The following is a 20451-nucleotide window of genomic DNA, read 5'->3' on the forward strand; positions in this document are numbered from 1 at the left end:
TCAGGGACCTGGCTCCATGGCTGGCAGAGCCCTCGGGGAACAGGGACCGCATGGGAGCCCTCCTGGTGCACAGACTCTAGTGACCCTTTCCCAGCACCCTGAGCTACCCCCAGCCAGCACAGCCCCTAGCTACCCCCTACCTGCACCCTGAGCTAGCCCCATCCAGCACAGCCCCTAGTTACCCCTTCCAGCACCTGAGCTACCGCCATGCAGCACAGCCCCCAGCCAGCACAGCCATGCTTGGGGTGGCAAAACATAGAGCCACCCCTGGCCTCGCCTCACACCTTTGAGTTATAATTTTTGTTTACGCCTTCCCCCTGCCACACCAAGACAGGCTGGGTGGTCTGATTTAGGGGGTGGAGCTAGCTTGAGCTCCACTGGCCCAGCCAGACACCTGGTGCCCCCCTTCTGCTGCTGGACCCTGGTGTTTTTAATAGCATGTTGGGGGGACCTACTGCATAGTTCTGGTTAATTGCCTTTGAACTCGTTTGAATATGAGCAATTTTACCAGGTATCCCATATTCAGCATAGGCGAAGATGGTCACCCTAGTAAAAGGGAGCAGATAGCCATAGGGTCAAAGGAGGGCCTTTTAAGGCATCTGAGCACCAAGCTGAGGTCCCATGCTAGTGCAGGGCATCTGATTTGTGAGAAGATGTAAGCCAGCTCCTTCAGAAACCTCCTCGTTGTATGATGAGCAAAGACAGAAAAACCCTCTACCACTACCATATGATGGAAGGCCATAATAGCTGCCAAGTGCACTCTAATGAAGTTTAGAGACACTCTAACAAAGCTCCCTGTGAGAGGAGAGGGGGAAAGGTCGGGAGGGTAACTGGTTGACAGAGAGCCGGATGAAGTAAGGGAACCATCTTTGTCTTGGCCACATCAGAACTACTAGAGTGACACTGGCCTTGTCTTTTCTTATCTTGAACAGCACCTTGGATATCAAGGGAGTTGTGGGAAATGCATACAGCAGGCCTGAACTCCAAACAAAAGTGAAAGGCATCTCCCAGGGAATGATGACCCTCTCAAGCAGAAGTGGGAGCACTTCTTGCTCTTGGGTATGGCAAACTGATCTATCCGCAGGTTGCCCCAACACTGAAATATCTGATGAAATGTAATGTGATCTATCTCCCATTTGTGATCTTGGAAGAGGGGCCTGCTGAGGGCATTTGATGTTATTTGATATTTTGGGCATCTGATATTTTATACACGCGGAAGGTAAGCTGCTGAGATAATAATCTGGTTACGTATGCACCAATTCCAGAGTCTCATTGGTTCAGTACAGAGGGAAGGTGATCTCACTTTCCCTTGACAATGATATAAAACATTCATGACAGATTGTCCATCGTTTTCTTCATGTACTTGCCCCTGATTTCTGGAATCAGGAAATACCTGGAATAAAATCCTTTCCCTCTGTGTGGCATAGGAGCTGTTCTATAGTATCCCAGTTTAGGAGGATGTCAATTTCCTGTCAGAGAAGATGCTCATCTTTTAAGGTATGCAGTGACTTGCCATTTTTTTCTGAAAACAGCTTCAATCTATCAAAAGGAAGGTCCTTATTTTGGCCTTCCCTCAGAAACCCTGAGAGCTGAAGCCAGGAGGGCCTCCTTGTGTGTACTGCCATGGAAATAGAATAAGCGGCTGTATCAGTGGCGTCCAGAGAGACCTGCAGAGATGTTCTTGTCAGCTGCTGACCCTCAGCAATGATTGCCTAAAATTGTTTCCTCTGCTCTCTTGGAAGTTGCTCAATAAAGACTTTCAGCTATGAATAGTTAGCATGGCTCTATTTCACCATGAGACCTTGGTAGTTGGTGTACCTAAATTGTAGAGACGTGGATTAATAGGACTCACAGCCAAATAAGTCAAGTCGCTTTAAGTCTCTAACATAAGGTGTTGATTTAGTGTGGTGCTGTCTTCCACATTCATTCACAGTGTCAACCACGAAGGAGTTGGGTGACGGATACAAAAATAAACATTCCAAGTCCTTACAGGGAACGTAATTTTTTTTGTCCGTCCTGTTACAGGTATGCGGTATTGTGGCCAGGGTATGCCAAATTATTTTTGCATGGTTTAGCAGGACCTCATTAATCAGTAGCATGGTGTGGGCAGATGATGATGTGTGCAGAATGTCTAGCAGCTTATGCTGTGACTTCTTTTCCTCCTCAAGTGGAATTTGCGAGGAGTTCTCTTTCTCTTTCCTTTTAATAAGGTCCTGGAACTGTTTAAAATCATCAACCAGGCATGGTGGAGGAAGCATGGTGGCTTCATCTGGGCAGAAGGAAGAGATGTTAGCTGTTAGGGTGATTTCCTTGTCCAGTCTCACTTCCTGCTCCTCAAAGATCTCCTCCTGTGGATCAGGCACCCTAGAGTAAGAGGCAGGTGGGGATTGTCTGCTCTCTTGACGGCAAACACTAGGGTCCCTGGAGAATGGCTGGCAATAAGCCAGCCATGAGTTCCAGTATGACCAATGAGGTGGTGCATAGGGCAGGGGTTGAGACAGCACCCAAGTGTGTCCATGCCAACTGCATGGGGCATGTCTCTCACTGGGATATGCTGATTCATTGAAGGTCTCAGGAAAGAAGTTTCCTTGATAATGGAAGGGAGAGCCCTGAACGGCAATGTGGGAGATTGATGAAACGTGCCCATCATCTTCCTTCTCATCGACACTTGGTAAAGGTGGAGCACTCAGAGAAATAGATTGACACTCCGATGGTACCAGGTGAATGTCTGGAGACTGAGAGGTGTTCAATACCAGCAATGGTATTGAAGAGAGGTGTTGAAGAGAGGGGATTCAGGTGTTTCTGTTACTGCCAGGTCTTGCAGGAATCAAAACTCTTGTGGATCTGAAGCAATGAGTGGTACTGGTGAGGCAGGTTTGCAGAAGTAACTGTGGCACAAGGAGCAGTTGGTTAAAAAGTCTTATGTGCTCTGATGAATAGCCAGTAGGTGTTGGTCTGGTCTTCTGTGATGCCAAAGTGCTGGGTACCTATTAGACTCTGCTGGTGGTCTTCTCCCTCCACTCCAATCACCAGCTGCTACCAATCCTCTGGAGCAGGAACCTTGGGTTTACTGGTGTTCACGGTACCTGAGGAACCTACAGCCTTGTCAGTACCAAGTTGGAGACTGGTACATGCCAAAGCGGTTGTCTGCACCAGAGACTGCTTCTTTAAGGTAGAGTCTTTACCTAGAGGACTTGAAGACTGCTTTCTAGAGTCTTTTTGAAAGGATTACACAGATTTCTTTTTCAATGCTCTAGAGGAGTGCTGTGCCAAGGAGGTCAAAGTGATTGACTTGTTCCAAGACCGTTGTCCGGGAGGGTCCCCTGGCCAGGATCAGAAGCCAGTCAATGCGAGCTCTCCATGTAGATGAAGCTTAAATCCTGGTTCTTTCTGGCTCTTGATTTTAATGCCAAGCAGAAATTACACTTTTGGGGAACGTGACTCCCCAATGCAACGGACACACCAGGAGTGCCCATCACTGACTGGGATAGCCTCTTGGCATGAAAGACCGTGTTTAAAACTGGGAGACCCGAGCATCTCCTTCCAGCATTTAAGCTCCTCTGAGGGGAGAAAAAAAATAGGCGAAAGGACAATAGTCTATACCCTAAACAAATACGTAAATTTTAATAATTTTTTTTATTTTATAAAATTATTACAACTAGCATACACATAGGAAACACTAAGAACTATCAATAACTAGTAAGATATGAGAAAAAAAACACAGTTGAGGTAAGCTCAACTCAGATGCTGCTAAGTTTCTGTGTCAGGCCAAGGTGGTTGAGAAGGAGTTGAGGGCAGTTCACCCGCAGAGCTCTATATAGCCACTGTGCCAGGCACAAAACTGCAGGGGGCATGCATGTGGGCCTAACAGACACTGCTATGTAAAATCTTTGATCTGAGGTGCATGCACACCTAGAGTGCAGCACCAATAGGGGGCACTAGAAGAAGAAAGATTTTTATTTCTTTTATCAAAATACACATTTGTTGCTGTTTAAACAATTCAACTTGTTTCTTTTTTAAAATGACAATGTTTATTTCTATGCCACTGTGCCTTATCTAGCATTCCCAAGCCTCCCTTCTTTACTTAATTATCCTATACTTACATGAAAATAACTTCAGAGTAAAAGATTGTAAAGCTAACACATAGAAAAGTTCAATTACATTTAAATCCTAATATCCGTGAATAATGAAATTGTGCTTTCCTTGATTTAAATATATAGCATAATAATCCATTTTATGTTGAATACATCATATGTATAAAGCATAAAAATAAAATAAAGCTGTGTGTTTCACAACAAATTGAAGAGTGCAAATTTCACAATACAGTCAACTTTCTCAGTTTTTAATAATGGTAACAAAGACAGGAACTCAATGTCCTTCAGTAAACTCAGCTTCTTTGTAAAACTATACACCACTAGAGTCTTAGTTCAGATCTTCAGCTGGTGTAAAATGGCATAGCTCCATAAAAGTCAATGGATCATGGCTGACTTACATGACCTGAGAATCTCATTTGTTTAATAAGAAACCTTAGAGTGATATGTAGGAGTAGCCAAATTAGAGATCTGTGTCATAATTATTTCAAGTCTAAATTCCTCTGGCTTTGATTTTTCCTAATTTATCTCTCACTTCACTAAAAAAAAGGAGGGAGGTGAATACAACAAAACAAACTGGAACAATTTTCACTGATGTTCACTACCTAAAACACTTATTTGAAATTCACCACTTGAGGGGAAAAAAAGTACCAAAACATTTGTTTTGGTGTTGCTGCTGCTTTGTTTTTAATCTAAAAGTAAGAGCAGTAACATTCCTAACATATTAATTGTATTTTTTGAAAATGTGTGCAAAGAGCTTTATATGTAATTTTGGAAAACAGAATCAAATTACTATCTTTGTAAAACAAAACAAATGTTTAAACAATATTTTTTGCTCCCCCTTGTTAAGCTGAACTGAATTAGGGGACTTGTTTAGTTTAGTTCCACTCTCTAAACTTTTCTGGTGAGAAAGCTAGTGGAGAAAATAAAAAGGAAGGTTAACTTACGTGCCCCAGACTGAATTTTCATCAGCTCCTGAAGGTCAGTGGTGATTTTGGTGACCTGCTTGTGGAACTGTTGGACAGAATTTTTGAGGCCAGAAATGTCTTTGGAATGAGATGTCATGGTTCCATTCATCTGATTGATGCAGTTCCATAAGCTAGTGACATGCTTGTTCAGACCTTCTTTTATTCGCTGCAGGCTACCTGAGATGGAGTCCATTTTGCTGCAGATTTTTTCAACATGGGACAGTCTGCTATCCACATCCGAGACTCCCTCCTGAATACCACTGGTGTTCTCTTTACATTTCCTGAGGTCATTAAAGATTTGTTCTTTCAGTTGTTCCATCCTCTCCTTCACCTCATTACAGCAATCATCATTTGGGTGAGAAGTTTGATTCATAACTGTTCTTTGTATTTCATCTATTTTTCTGAATACACCTTGCTGGGTCTTTTCACATGTAGAATTGACACCCAGAAGTTGCTCCTTACAGCTGCTCAAGCCAACTTGAAGATTTTTCACATCTTTATCCATGATGTTTAGACCATACCGGAGTCTACGCAAATCCTTTTGGACGTTCTGTTGGTTGCTCTTAGTAAAGTTAAATTTCTCATTAAGGGAACCATTTAAAGACTTCAAAAGAGCAGAGTTGTCTTCTACTTTCAAAAGCAAGTATTCATATTTGTTGCTACAATTTTCTATGCTTTTCTGAAGGTCTTCCATATCTTGGGGTGCAGATTGGCATTTCTGCCAGCAAAGGTGTTCAATGGCTTGTAGTTTGTTCCTCAGGAGATTCATCTCAGTTGTAAGCTGCTCATTTCCAGATCCTGAGTCACTGTGCAAGACTGATCCTGAACTAATTGATATTCCATCTGAGGCTGTGGCATTGGCAATTTCTAAAATAGTGCCACCCAGCCTGTCTTCCAATGCCTGTAGTTTTTGATCAAGTAAGTCTCTGACTTCATCTACGTCAGCAGCTATCGCACCTCGGAGAGTTTCCTCAATGTAAAAACAATGTTCTTCAGCATTCCTCTCTGTAACATTGATTCTAGCATCTAGCTCCTCCCATCTTGGGCCAAAGATGTCTTCTAGATTTGGAGTGGAAATACGAATGATTTCATTATCTATTCTGGCATTTAAGATTCTGTGTACTTCCACAATGCTGTCAACTTTCTCATCCAAATTCTTTATCTGTTGACCAAAGTCATCACTGTGGCTAGTCTTGCAGCAACCTGATTGATTTGAAGGAGCCTGGATCTGAGTTCGTAGCTCATTTATTTCTTTCCTCAGGTCATTTTCCTTTTCTTCTACAAGTTGTATTATTTCTGAACGGCTAGTTTCGTGGTCATCACATTGTTGCTGGATATTCATTAGTTTGTATTCACATGAGTTTTTCAGATCTGCCATTTTCTTCTCCAATCCTTCCAGCATTTCCTGTCTCAGGGCCTCAATTTTAGAATCTAGATATTCCTGATATAAATCATCACTCGGTATTGTTATTGTAGGTCCTCGTGCTGCTTCCTGCAGTTGTTTTAATTGCCCTTCATAGCTTTTCACTTTCCCATTCAGTTCTTCCAGCTTGTCATTTTTTGTCTTCAAAATATTTTTGACCTCAGCTAGTTCAGACTTTATGTCTTCCACCCCAAAATCAGTAAAAGGCTCTTTCTTGCCAAGTATTCCAGGCAGATGAATACTGTCTGTTTCACCACCCACGACACTATCAGGCCCTGGGTGATCATGAAGGTTGTTCAGCCATGAGACCAACATCTTACTGGCATCTTCTTGGACAGTTAGTTTCAGGTTTTCATTCACACCTGCTAAGGAGGATTGAAGATCAAGCACCGTCTGCGTAAGTCGAAACAATTCATCCTCAAGGAATTGAATTTTCTTCTCGGGGGATTCCCGTGGCATTTCCGTTGGTTCTGAGTCTGTTTTAAAGACATAATGGAAACAAAATTTGGATGCAAGTATGTCCAAACAACAACAGTTTAGAACAGCTGGAGGTCAATTTTAATTTCTTTAGGTCAAGTTAAAACATATTAATGTTTTATAAATATTATATAGCTTGGTGTCATCTTTTCTATTTTCAGTCCTTGTTGTCAGTGGTTTATAATTCAGTCATTATCAGTTCATTAGAACATAAGAACGGCCATACTGGGTCAGACCAAAGATCCATCAAGCCCAGTATCCTGTCCTCTGACAGTGGCCAATGGCAGGTGCCCCAAAGGGAATGAACAGACAGGTTATCATCAAGTGACCTATGCCCTGTCACCCAATCCCAGCTTCTGGCAAACGGAGGCTACGGACACCATTCCTGCCCATCCTGGCTAATAGCCATGAATGGACCTATCCTTCCATGAATCTATCTAGCTCCCTTTTGAACCCCGTTATAGTATTGGCCTTCACAACACCCTCTAGCAAGGAGTTCCAGAGGTTGACAGTGTGTTGCTTGAAAAAAAAATACTTTCTTGTGTTTATTTTAAACCTGATACCTATTCATTTAATTTGGTGGCCCCTTGTTCTTGTATTATGAGGAGTAAATAACACTTCCTTATTTACTTCCTCTATACTACTCATGATTTTATAGACCTCTATCATATCCTCCCTTAGCTGCCTCTTTTCCAAGCTCAAATGTCCCAGTCTTATTAATCTCTCCTCATATGGAAGCCATTCTATTACCCCTAATCATTTTTGTTGTCCTTTTCTGAACCTTTCCCAATTCCAGTATATCTTTTTTGAGATGGGGCGACCACATCTGCATACAGTATTCAAGATAGGGGCATACCATGGATTTATACAGAGGCAATATGATATTTTCTGTCTTATTATCTATCCCTTTTCTGATGATTTCCAACATTTTGTTCACATTTTTGGCTGATGCTGCTCATTGAGTGGAGGATTTCAAAGAACTATCCACAGTGACTCCAAGATCTCTTTCTTGAGTGGTAACTGCTAATTTATATGTATAGTTAGGATTATGTTTTGCAATGTGCATTACTTTGCATTTATCAACATTAAATTTCATCTGCTATTTTGTTGCCCAGTCACCCAGTTTTGTGAGATCCTTTTGCAGCTCTTCACAGTCTGCCTGGGACTTAACTATCTTGAATAGTTTTGTATCATCTGCAAATTTTGCCACCTCACTGTTTACCCCTTTTTTCCACATCATTTATGAATATGTTAAATAGGACTGGGCCCAGTACAGATCCCTGGGGGACACCACTATTTACCTCTCTCCATTCTGAAAACTAACCATTTACTCCTACCCTTTGTTTCCTATCTTTTAACCAGTTACCAATCCATAAGAGAACCTTCTCTCTTATCCCATGACTTCTTATTCTGCTTTAGAGCCTTTGGTGAGGGACCTTGTCAAAGGCTTTCTGAAAATCTAAATACACTATATCCACTGGATCTCCTTCATCCGCATACTTGTTGACCACCTCAAAGAACTCTAGTAGACTGGTGAGGCATGATTTCCCTTTACAAAAACCACATTGACTATTTCCCAACAAATTATGTTCATCTATGTGTCTGACAATTTTGTTCTTTACGATAGTTTCAACCAATTTGCCTGGTACTGAAGTGAGGCTTAGTGGCCTGTAGCTGCCAGGGCCACCTCTGGATCCCTTTTTAAAAATTGGCATCACATTAGCTATCCTCCAGTCATTTGGTACAGAAGCTGAGTTAAATGATAGGTTACAGGTGACAGTTAGTAGTCCTGCAATTTCACATCTGAGTTCCTTCAGAACTCTTGGGTGAATACCATCAGCTCCTGGAGACTTATTACTGTTTAGTTTATCAATTTGTTCCAAAACTTCCTCTAATGACACCTCAGTTTGGGACAGTTCCTCAGATATGACATCCAAAAAGAATGGCCCAGGTTTGGAAATCTCCCTCACATCCTCAACAGTGAAGACCGATGCAAAGAATTCATTTAGTTTCTCTGCAATGGCCTTATTGTTTTTGAGCGCTCCTTTAGCATCTCGATCGTTCAGTGGCCCCACTGGTTGCTTAGCAGGCTTTCTGCTTCTGATGTATTTAAAACATTTTTTGCTATTACTTTGGAGTCTTTGGCTAGCTGTTCTTCAAATTCTTTTTTGGTCTAATAATATTTTTACACTTCATTTGCCAGAGTTTATGCTCTTTTCTATTTTCCTCATTAGGATTTATCTTCCACTTTTTAAAAGGATGCCTTTTTGCCTCTCACTGCTTCTTTTACTTTTTTGTTTAACCACAGTGGCTCTTTTTTGGTTCTCTATGTTTTTAAAATTGGGGTATGCATTTAAGTTGAGCCTCTATTATGGGGTCTTTAAAAAAGTTTCCACACAGCTTGCAGGGACTTCACTTTTGGTGCTGTACCTTTTAATTTCTGTTTCACTAACCTCCTCATTTTTGTGTAGTTCCCCTTTCTGAAATTAAATGCTACAGTGTTGGGCCGCTGTGAAGACTTCCCTGCCACAAGGATGTTAAATTTAATTATATTATGGTCACTATTACCAAGCAGTCCAGCTATATTCACCTCTTGGACCTGATCCTGTGCTCCACTTATGACTAAATCAAGAATTGCCTCTCCTCTTGTGGGTTCCAGAACCAGCTGCTCCAAGAAGCAATCACTTAAGGTGTCAAGAAACTTTACCTCAGCATCCCTTCCTGAGATGATATGTACCCAGTCAATATGGGGATAACTGAAATCCCCCATTATTATTATTATTATTGTTGAGTTTTTTATTTTAACAGCCTCTCTAATCTCCCTGAGCATTTCAGAGTCACTAACACCATCCTGGTCAGGTGGTCTGTAATATAACCCTACTGCTATATTCTTATTTTTCAAGAATAGAATTACTATCCATAGAGATTCTATAGTACAATTTAGTTCATTTAAGATTTTCACTTCATTTGATTCTACACTTTCTTTCACATACAGTGCCACTCCCCCACCAGTACGACCTGTTCTATCCTTCCAATATATTTTGTACCCTGGTATTACTGTGTCCCATTGATTATCCTCATTCCACCAGGTTTTTGTGATGCCTATTATATCTATATCATCATTTAATACTAGGCACTCTAGTTCACCCATCTTATTATTTAGATTTCTAGCATTGGTATATAACCATTTTAAAAACTTGTCATTTTTTGGCTGTCCCCTATTGCATGATGTAATTGAATGGGAATTTTTTATTTGATTGTTTCTCATCAGATCCTCCCTGTATATTATCATTTTCCATCCTCTCCTCCTTCTTAGGACATAGGGAATCTCCATTTATAGATCACCCTCCAAGGGATGTCCAAACCATATGCTCCTCTGCACCTGTTGGCTTTCCTCCAGCCCTTAGTTTAAAAAATGTTTGACAACCTTTTTAATTTTAATCCCCAGCAATCTGGTTCCGTTTTGGTTTAGGTGAAGCCCATCCTTCCTGTATAGGCTCCCCCTCTCCCATTCCAAGCTAAAGGACTGAAATCTTTAGTGTTTTGGCTGCATCCTGGACTAAAGATTAAAAAGATCCTTACGCCTGTCCGTGCTTTGTAGACCCATGATATCTAGCCGTTAGTATACACATTAAATAGCTATATTTACCTAGAGTTTACATGAATGGTTATCTTAGTGCCATTATATCTCTCATAACAATTAATAAATATTGGTCACATTTTAAGCAGAAAACAACTTTGCCTTTTTCTGCTCCTGAATTATTTTTGAATAGGCATTAATTTCAGTAGGACCACTCATGTGCTTACAGCTAAGGCAGGCCTGCACAACATGCGGCCCGCGAAGCCTCACTGTGCGGCCCACGGGGGGATTCTAAATCCCCCGCACAGGGCGCTCTGCAGGCAGCCCAGAGCCTTTTGAATCCTGGCTGTGGCAGGGAATCAAAAGGGCTCTGCGCTGCCCGCAGCGGCGGGGAGCCCAGAGCCCTTTAAATCTCAGCCCCAACAGGCAATCAAAGGGCTCTGGGCTGCCTGCAGCGGTGAGGAGCCCAGAGCCCTTTAAATTCCAGCTGTCACCAGGAATCAGAGGGCTCTGGGCTGCCTGCAGGGGCAGGGAGCCCAGAGTCCTTTAAATCTCAGCCGTGGCCGGGATTCAAAGGGCTCTGGGATGCCCGCAGCCATGGGGAGCCCAGAGCCCTTTAAATCTCAGCCTCAGCCGGGAATCAAAGGGCTCTGGGCTTCCTGCAGAGATTCCCAGCTGCGGCTGGGATTTAAAGGACTCAGGGCTCCCCACAGCGACCAGCAGCCTAGAGAACTTTGAATCCCAGCCCGTGGCCGCTGATTGCCCCCTCCCCTGATACTCCTCTCCCAGGACTCCTGCCCCTAACTGCCCCCCAGGACCCCACCCCCTATCTAAATACCTCTGCTCCTTGTTCCCCAACTGCCCCCTCCTGAGACCCCTGCCCCTAGCTGCCCTTTGGGACCCCAGCCCCTATCTAAGCCTCCTTTCTCCTTGTCCCCAACTGCCACCTCCTGAGACCCCCTCAACTTCCCCCCAGGACCCCACCCCCTACCTGTCCCCTGATAAACCCCTGGGACTCCCATGCCTATCCCACTGTTGCCTGTCCCCTGACTGCCTCCTCGAACCTCCACCCCATCCACCTCCCCTGCTCCTTGTCCCTTGACTGCCCCCCAGAACCCTCTACCCCTTCTCCAACCCTGAGCCCCCTTACCGTGCCACTCAGACCAGCGTGTCTGGCTCTCTGCAGCTCCAGACACATTGCTGCCATGCTCCCTCGCGGAGCCCACAGCCCCTCCACCCCCAGCACCTGCCTTTCAGATTTGAACACCTCAAAATTCAGGATGCTCAAGCTCAGTTTGGGCAGCTGTTACTTCATGTCTCCCAAATCAAATATACTGATCCACTGTAACTTGCTGTAGAAAAAGTAGGATAAAATTGAGCAAGAAATGCTTATTAGGACTGGAACTGCTATTTTCAACAGCCATTGCCTTTTTGTTTATTTAAAAGGAAGACAGTGGTATTGCATTGGCAAATCCCCCATAGAAAGAATGGAACAAAAGAATAATAAAGGCACCTCAACTTTTCCTCACTTATGGAGGACAGTCTTATAATATGCATCCAGATATCCTCCAATCACACAAGCTGAAAATTGTTCCATTTTACTGCAACTCTGTAACCATATGGGAACCAAGCCTGTCTGTGTTTTGTGCACATCCAAAATTGCTGCTGAATGACCCGCCCTGGGAGTGAGTTACCAGTGACCCAGGGCTGGGGCGGCAGGAGGTGTGTGTGTGTGTGGGGGCACTGCCGGGGGGGGAGTCCAGGGCTGGGGCAGCAGCGGGGTGGGGGGAGGGCACTGGTGGGGAGGAAAGGGGGAAGCCCAGCACTGAGGCGGCAGGAGGTGTATGTGGGTTGGTGGGGGGAGAGCCCAGGACTGGGGCAGCAGGGGGGAGCCCAGGGCTGGGACGGGAGGCAGCCAAATTTTTTTTTGCTTGGGCAGCAAAAAACCTAGAGCCGGCCCTGCTGGGTTTCCCCAGTCGGAGCCCCGGGTCCTTTAATTTGACTCTGAGGGCTCCCAGCCACCTCTTCAGCTGGGAGCCCCTGGTTGATTTAAAATAAAGTATCACCTCCCCACGCCCAACTTTTCTTTTTGGCCCACAGCTGAGTTGGTGGGGCGGTGCTGGGGAAGGAGGGTTTGTTTCCGCAGGGCTGGGTGGCCCCGGGCTGTTTCTGCGGGGCCGGGAGGTTTCGGCCCTCAGCTGTTTTCTTTGGAGTAATGTGGCCCTTGCCACTTTACGAGTTGTGCAGGCCTGAGCTAAGGCTTGTTCTTAAGTAGCTTGCTGAACCAAGGTCTAAACACATTTATATGATGGAGTAATATAGATTTAAAAATTGTTTTAAAAATTCCAAGTTATTTAATATACATTTTAAAAGTCCGTAAGAAATGTGTTTTCTACATGCAAAAACTAGAAAAGGAAAAAGGAAAATTCTCATACACAAAGAAAATTATTATATCTTAACACTGAATTTATTTTGTCAAACAAAGGTAAAAATTTAGTCTTATAGCTGAAACTCAGTTCTTAACTAATAACTGCACTTCAATGGCAAGGTGATATATGGTCAAGATACAGTGGGCAATCATATATAACATATATGCACAGTGAACTAATATAAATTGAATTTTCAGCCTGATCATTAATTTTTCGATTTAGTCATTCAAGTCAGGTCTTTGATGTAATTTTTGTATACATAAATACAATATATACTGTGATGGGTTGGATCACAGAAACCCCCCTGGGGCTGCCAACTGATGTGCCAAAACTACTACTTCCCCTGCTTTCCCTGCCAGCTTGGTACTCCAGCACCCTGTCTTGTTGAGCCAGACACACCAGTTTGCTCTAACACAGACCCAAGGTCTGAACCACGTGCCCCAATGCCGTAATTGAAAGCAACTTAAGAAGTGTTCCTGTCTTTAACAGTCAGATGCCCACCTCCCAATGGGGTCCAAACCCCAAATAAATCTGTTTTACCCTTTACAGAGCTCATACAGGGTAAACGCATAAATTGCTCGCCCTCTATAACACTGATAGAGAGATATGCACAGCTGTTTACTCCTCTCCCCCAGGTATTACTACATACTCTGGGTTAATTAATAAGTAAAAAGTGAGTTTATTAAATACAGAAAGTAGGATTTAAGTGGTTCAAAGTAGTGACAGACAGAACAAAGTGAATTACCAAGTAAAATAAAACAACACACGCAAATCTAAGCCCAATACAATAATAAAACTGAATACAGATAAAACTTAATTACATGGATCATGACTCTATGCCACTTGGGGAGGTGGTGTTACTAAATCAGCGCAGAGAGGCGCTGATATCGGCAAGAGCCAAATTTAAGTGAAGACACTTCCATGGCTAGGTTGGCGCAAGGCAGCTTACATCAACCTAACTCTGCAGCATAGACCAGACCGAAAAAAAATGCTTTTGATAAAGAATGAATTTACGGCTTATTACAAGAATGTGCAACCCACTAACTTCTCCGCCTTTTTTTGTCCTATGTCTGCAAAGGGTGTTAAGGGTCCCTTAGAATATCTGTTAACTCTTATTCCAAAGGATCTGTTCCACCTTGTATTTAGTGGTGACACTGAGTACCTTTTCTAGCCCTGAGGAAGAGCTCTGTGTAGCCTGAAAGCTTGTCTTTCACCAGCAGAAGTTGGTCCAATAAAAGATATTACCTCACCTACCTAGTCTCACTAATATCCTGGGACCAACATGGCTATAACACCACTGCAAATATGGGGAGTATATAGTATTTTATTTTGCATAGTATCTTTCATACAAACTATATCCAAAAGTGCTTTACAGAATTAAATCATACTATTGCAGAGATAAATAAAAGAGAGAGAGAAGTAAAGTAAAGAGAGAAAAGTTAAGAAATACAGGTAAAGGAGAAAAAATATGCTTTCAGCTGTGATTCGAAAAGAGACAAGGAATCTTTTGGTACTGAAAGGATGCTTCAGGTGACAAGTAAATGGCATGGGATGTCCCAGATGGATAAGAAAAGGCTCTTGCTCAAATACTGACCAGACTGTGTTATGAGAGAGGTCAATGATAGGTGAGGTAGTGAGGAGGGAAGTGGAATGAGACAAGTCAGTGAGACAGCCTGGAACAAATCCATGAAAGGTTTAATAAGGGAAGTTGTTAAAAGGATCCTGAAATAAACAGAGCTAGTTAACATGTTTAAGGATGGGAGTGATGTGATTGTGCTTCTTTATGCATGTGAAGATGCTGACATCATTATTCTGCACGTGCTGGGGTCCTGAGAGCTGAGGCTTGGGATATCTGTGGAAAAGGAGTTCCAACTGTCAGAGTGAGATCAGAGGAAAATATGGATAAGGATTTCAGCAGTAGTAGATTTGAGGCAGTAGTACACAGGCAATGTTATGGAGCAGATTTGCAGGCATATGTGTTTTAGTGTGATGCAAAGTTTATGGAGTAGAAACAAGTTGGAGGACTATGCTGAGATAGGAAACAGAGGAGATGAAGTTGTAATTTTTATTGTTTGTTTTTAAACTGGCATTTAGCTGACGGATGTTGTAAAGAAGCCAAGAAACCACAAGTTTACTTAGTCAAGATTGGCAGAGAGGGTAATGTGAATTTTGCACAAACCTTTAGCTGAATATGTGTCGGAACTGTGGCTAGTGCAGATGCATTGATCTATTTTTATTTGGGAACTTAAGATCACAATTATGGTTTTTATCAGTCTGGAGGAAAGACTCTATAGAAATAACTGATGTGCTAGTTATTTGAAATACTTGCCAGCATCCGTTGTCCTTTTTCCACGAATAATCACTTACATTATCTAATATAAGTATTATGTTGAAAATAGCTTTATTTACTACTTAAAACCATAACAATCTGTTCACTTCCAACCCAATCTATGTAACAAATGCTAATGGAATTCTGAGTGCTGTACACAGTATTAATTTCTGATAAATGTTGTAATAAATTCCTCCAGCAGAAGCTTTCTGTTTCCTTGTCTTCTACTTAACTGAGACTAAAGTTACAATCTTGTAGTAACTGACCTTCATTTACCCTCACAGTGTTTTATGAAAACATCATTTACTCTTACAGGTTTCATCTCAACAATTGAGTTTTACTATTTATCTGCCCTTCAGGATTAGTTAGTTATGTTTGAACTGCCCTTTTGCAAGTAAAATGCTATGCAAGTATTATGCATTATTAGTATATAATTTTAAATGATCATGTATTACTATTATTGCTTTTGGTTCTACAGCAGTGCTAATCAAACTCATCTTCCCTGCAACATTCTGAAAAAAAAAATCCCACTAAAAACCTTTAAACTGTTACCACAAACAAGTTTACCACAAAGAATTTCCTGAACTATTACTGACCAGCATGGGTTTACGACCAGCCTTCTAATCCAATCAATCATCATTTCACAGGAAACATGCTGAATCAATATTGTTATAGCTTTGCTATTTCCCCCCGGCCCCCTACTATTGAATATTGTTTTTGAACCATGCAGTAGCCGTGTAACAGAAGCCACTTTTCTTTTGGTTCAAAGCACAAAATACACAACTAGACATGATCATGCATACCAAGATTCAAACAAAAAGTTACCCAAGACTTTCTTCACACCGGGTCGGGGTGGTGAAGTGGGAAACAGAATAGTTCTTGGTTGTTCTGCTGGACCGTCTCTGCAATCTTCACCTTTATAACCAGGACAACATCTCCACTCCAGTTCTGTTACTGTCTTATAAGCAATTGTATACCGAGGTCTGAAACTCATACGGTAGCTGTCAAAATAGAAAGAAAAATACTTTAAAAAGTCATCTATAATCATTCAGCCATTTATATCAGACCTAGATTTAAAAAGACAGTAATCAATGATGATTAATAATACCCAGCAAGATTTATTTTTCTCTTAGATAGAACATAACACTCTAGTTATACATACACATGCACACCTACCCACTGTTGGTAAGAGTTAACAAACATGATGTGCTGCCTCTATAAATCGGGTTTTCAAACTATGAACTGACTGACTTATAGTAGAATGGGAAGTTATTGAGAGTGCTGGTGACAACCAGTGTTAATACTGCACTACTGATTCAACATCTTTCCCTTCCACTGAATACTTTCTCTCACATCCTTAAACACAGAGTAGCTGCTGAATCAGAGCCAACCTGAATCTCATAACAAAACTTTTTCTGCCTATTTTGTCTCATTCAAAATACTGTTATTTTTCTGCATTATGTTGACTTAATTTTCTTTTCCAACATCAGCATCTGTGATATAGTGACCATTGTCAGAATTAGGAAAGAAGTTCCATTCCCTGAGAGTGGCTTACGAAAAAAAGGTTTGACAGTGGGCACAGAATAGGGATATGAAGGACAGTCAGAAGAAAGGCTTGGAATGATCAGGGGAGGGGAAAAAAGGAGATTAAAGGAGAGAAGTAGGAAGAAGTTAAGTTGTAGAGGATCTTGAAGACAAACCTACGTAAATGTACACAGGCAGGGAGCCAGAAGAGACTGATTTCTGTTCTCAAAGTGGCTGAAGTTTGAAAGCTGCAACTTGGCCTACAAAGATTACTCATTCAGAAGCACCGCTGGGCCTTGTTTCAGTCATTATTAGTTTTATTGGACCATCTTATGAGCATTTGATAATCACATACTGAGTGTGCACAATAGAGTTTCTTCTCCTAAATTCATTAAATGCACACTTAAGAAAGGATGTGGTATGTGTATATCAGTGGTTACCTGTATTATGAAGCCCTTCATCTCTCTCAGTGCTTCAAAACCAGCCCTGATAATTTTCACACAATGTGGCTAGATTCTGGTGCCTCTGGTGGTAATGTCCAGGTGTTGTTTATCCAAACAGTTCAAGATTATGGAATTACCATGTTCTGTGTACTTTGTAACAGCAGAGCATTGAAACCCTACAAAATGAAACACCTTGTTTCTATAGTTTCTAATTACCCCCTCATCTCATCAGCTCTTTTCTTTTTAGAAAAATCCAGAAAAAAAAATTAAAGGTAAATTTTATATATATATATATATAAAATTTTAAGTTTCCATGGGTAAGCACTCATAAGTCAGTAAATTACAAATGTATTTGGAATGTGTAACCTTAATTTTGCACCCTGTATTTATGTATTACAACAATCTTTAATCAGATGATCACCAACTATTTCTAAATATTAAGTTTTTTCCCTATACATGATACATGTGGCATCTTGCAATTTTTTCATACTATATTGACAGACATCAGACCATCTTCTCCTTATGGGTCTATGCTGTATTTAAAACACTGAAGCAAGGCAACACACACACACCCCTCATTTCAGGGTAAGAGACGAGGAAAACAAAACAAACATGGACTATTTCCTTTAACCGTGTCTCCATAAATTATTACACTTAGAATAAAAAGTAACATGAACAAATACAGTGTTACCTATTTGTTTGAAATAATGCCTACACTGTGGATAAAATTAGTATCCTGTTGCTATCCTTTATACTGCTTAGGGTTTGGTTTGGTTTTTTGTGTCTCAGATTTGCTTAGGCTATCACCAGAACCCACAATCAGACAATGATAAACACACACACTCCACAACTTTGATGTCTCTGGAAGAGTAATGCAATAGAATGGAAGTCAGGATAACAACATAGGACTCAATGGGAGTTTTGCCATTGACTTCAGGACCATATGGAGACAGGCAACACTCTGCAGAGCGAGCACCACAGACAACAAGCTGACACAAAAAAACTATATATGAATGACTGTATTAAATTAATCATTTTCTAACACTAAATTGGGAAGAGTGTTATTGTTTAAATGAAACAGAAATTAACTACCAGACTGAAAAGTTTAAATTCTGCTGTGTTTGGGAAACAATTCCTAACACAAATGAATTAAATATTATTTTAACTGTTACTCTTGCTGACTTCTTGCCACATGCAAAAACAATTGCTTTAGTAATTAGACATATTTTATCCAACATCTTTTATTTATTAAAATGTGTCTTTATCACTGTCATAACATTTCTTCCCAGATCTGGACCTTAGCGTCCAAAATATGGGTGTTAGCATGAAAACCTCCAAGCTTAGTTACCAGCTTGGACCTGGTAATTGCTGCCACCAGCCAGGAATTATACAGTGCCTAGCTCACTGTGGTCTCCCCAAAACCTTCCCTGGGGGACCCCAAGACTCAGGTTTCTTGAGTCTCACAACAAAGGGGAATAAACCATTTCCCTTCCCCCTCCTCCCCTCCCGGTGTTCCCTCCCTGGGTTCCTGGAGAGATATACAGAAGTAAGCTCCGTGAATCTAAACAAAGGGATTCTACCCTCCCTGTTTCCAGTCGTGGAAACACAAGTACCGAGAGAGCTAATCTCTCTTCCCCCCTCATCCAGAGGGTATGCAAAGTCAGGCTTAGTGAATCTAACACAAAGAGATTTCCCCCCTGACTTCTTCCTCCCACCAATTCCCTGGTGAGCTGCAGACTCAATTCCCTGGAGTCCCCACTAAAGAAAAACTCCAACAGGTCTTAAAAAGAAAGCTTTATATAAAAAGAATGAAAAAGGACATAAAATATAGTCTCTGTATTAAGGTGACAATATATAGGGCCAATTGCTTAAAGGAAAAAAATGAATAAACAGCCTTAACCAAAAAGAATACAATTTAACACATTCCAGCAACTACACACATGTAAATACAAAAAAACAATATAAACCTATTGTCTTACTATCCTTGTACTTACAACTTGGAAACAGAAGATTAGAAAGCCAGGAGACAGAAAAATCACTCTCAGAGCCGAGAGGGCACAGACACAAGACAAAGAACAAAGAACTCACACCCAAAACTTCCCTCCACCCAGATTTGAAAAAGTCTTGTTTCCTGATTGGTCCTCTGGTCAGGTGTTTTTTGTTATCCCTTTCCAGGTGAAAGAGACATTAACCCTTAGCTATCTGTTTATGACAATCACAATCATAATTTTAATATAATGTCCTACATCTGGTATCCATTTACTGCCCTTCTATACTGCTAATTAAAATATTTAATAAAATAATTTTCTGAAGTCCCTGATCCTTGTGGTTATTTTATCTCAAATGCAGGAGTCCAGGGGATTTCTCATCTGCTACTCAGCTAATGTTAACAAAATAATAATCAGAGTGAGTCAATGTATCATGGTTTCAAATTCTGACCTAGCGCACACTCATACAGACTCAATTTCCAATATATTTTCATGAATGTAAAATTTAATCTCAGCAACTGTAGGTTGCACACAAGTTTATCATTTCTGTTATGATTTCCAGCAACAGATCTAACAAATCCTGTTCGTAAATGCAAAGTACAGATGTCCTAGGTCAAATTCCTGAACATTAAATAGATTAATGTAGTGGAAAGTGGAACAATGAAAAAAAAGACAACATCCTGGCCACCCACGACTTTCCTGTTCATCTTCTCTTGTGTATAACATTAAATCACTTATATTATGTATGTACATTTTGTTAAGGTGCTTTTACTTTGAACTACTTGCTGGAGACAGTGTGACTGAGGATTAGACAGACATTTCAGTGGTTTGAGGGTCATTACAATCTCTCTCAGAAAGAGCATCTAACTGAAATACAAACTTTGAACTCATAGGTCAATTTTGGTACAAAGGAGATGGCAATAGATACTCTCTGATTTCCATGAAACATTTAACTACTCTAAACTTGGTGTGTGTTCCATTCCATCCCTGTGTGGCCAAACTCCTTTTTTAAAATTAAGATATTTTGTTAATCTGCTCCAAATACCATTAGCTATCATTTTGTAACAAACTTCTAAAAGACAAGGTTTAAAGGCATATAAGAAAAGAACTCTGACATAGAATTTATCTCACTTTACTCCGAAAAATTGTGTAATGAATTTTTTTTGTAGCAGTCACTTTTGCAATTCTTAATGCAACTA

General features: G+C 41.2%; 1 protein-coding gene across 1 annotated transcript in view; it reads right to left on the minus strand.

Annotated features, from left to right (window-relative positions):
• The window catches only part of EMILIN2 (elastin microfibril interfacer 2), a 65924-nt gene that overhangs the window by 22910 nt on the left and 22563 nt on the right, over positions 1-20451 (minus strand). The window contains exons 3-4 of the mRNA XM_050942122.1: positions 16123-16298; positions 5039-6958 (exon numbers count right to left, since the gene is read on the minus strand). Coding sequence (XP_050798079.1) covers positions 5039-6958; positions 16123-16298 — 2096 coding nt within the window. The remainder of the gene's footprint in view (positions 1-5038; positions 6959-16122; positions 16299-20451) is intronic.

The sequence above is a fragment of the Gopherus flavomarginatus genome, chromosome 2 (genome assembly GCF_025201925.1).
Source record: "Gopherus flavomarginatus isolate rGopFla2 chromosome 2, rGopFla2.mat.asm, whole genome shotgun sequence".
NCBI lineage: Eukaryota > Metazoa > Chordata > Testudines > Testudinidae > Gopherus > Gopherus flavomarginatus.